Source organism: Cariama cristata, unplaced genomic scaffold, assembly GCF_000690535.1.
Source record: "Cariama cristata isolate BGI_N322 unplaced genomic scaffold, ASM69053v1 scaffold13103, whole genome shotgun sequence".
NCBI classification, from domain to species: Eukaryota; Metazoa; Chordata; class Aves; order Cariamiformes; family Cariamidae; genus Cariama; species Cariama cristata.
This window is the reverse complement of record NW_009606702.1, coordinates 6965-7498: the sequence shown is the minus strand read 5'-3', so window position 1 is coordinate 7498 and position 534 is coordinate 6965. Positions and strand designations below refer to the sequence as shown.

Below are 534 nucleotides of genomic sequence, written 5' to 3'. Positions count from 1 at the left end.
GCCCGCCGCTCCCCCCCCTCCCGCTGTCAGAGCCGCGGCAAGACGCAGGGGTCCAGGGCAAAGACAGGCACCCGCTAACACAGCCAGGGACCCCCGGGGCCGTGTCTGTCCTGGGACACAGCGAAACCACTGAAGAGCAGCGGTGGGTGCTGCTGTGTGCCCGGGGCTGTCCCGGAGCACACCGGTGTTACCGAACACCGGACTGCTGCTGTGCCAGCGAGCAGACGTTCCCCCGCACCCCTCAGCCCCTCGCCTGCCCTTGAACGCCCAGGACGTACCTGTTTACGCTGAAAGTGAACTTCCAGCTTCATGGAGGCGCAAGTGTTCAGGGTCATCAGCCTCCTGCGAGAAACCAAGAGAGGCTTTACCCCGGTCCTGGCCCCCGCTGGGACCGCAGCGCTTGCTTTTTCTTTTATTTTTTTTTTTCTTTTTCTGACTTAGAGCCCTTGTTGTGCGCTGTCACCTGTCACCCAGCAGCTGCGGCTCCGGGGATCAGAGGGACACGCAGAGCACGGCGCAGCTCCAAGCCTGCTC

The 534-nt window shown here is 63.1% G+C and overlaps 1 protein-coding gene across 1 annotated transcript in view; it reads right to left on the bottom strand.

Annotated features, from left to right (window-relative positions):
* LOC104158742 (stAR-related lipid transfer protein 13-like) overlaps window positions 1–534 on the bottom strand; it is a gene marked incomplete at its 3' end in the record, with an annotated part of 5531 nt that overhangs the window by 1726 nt on the left and 3271 nt on the right. Inside the window, exon 2 of the mRNA XM_009696470.1 lies at window positions 279–342. Within this exon, the coding sequence (XP_009694772.1) occupies window positions 279–342 (64 nt within the window). The remainder of the gene's footprint in view (window positions 1–278; window positions 343–534) is intronic.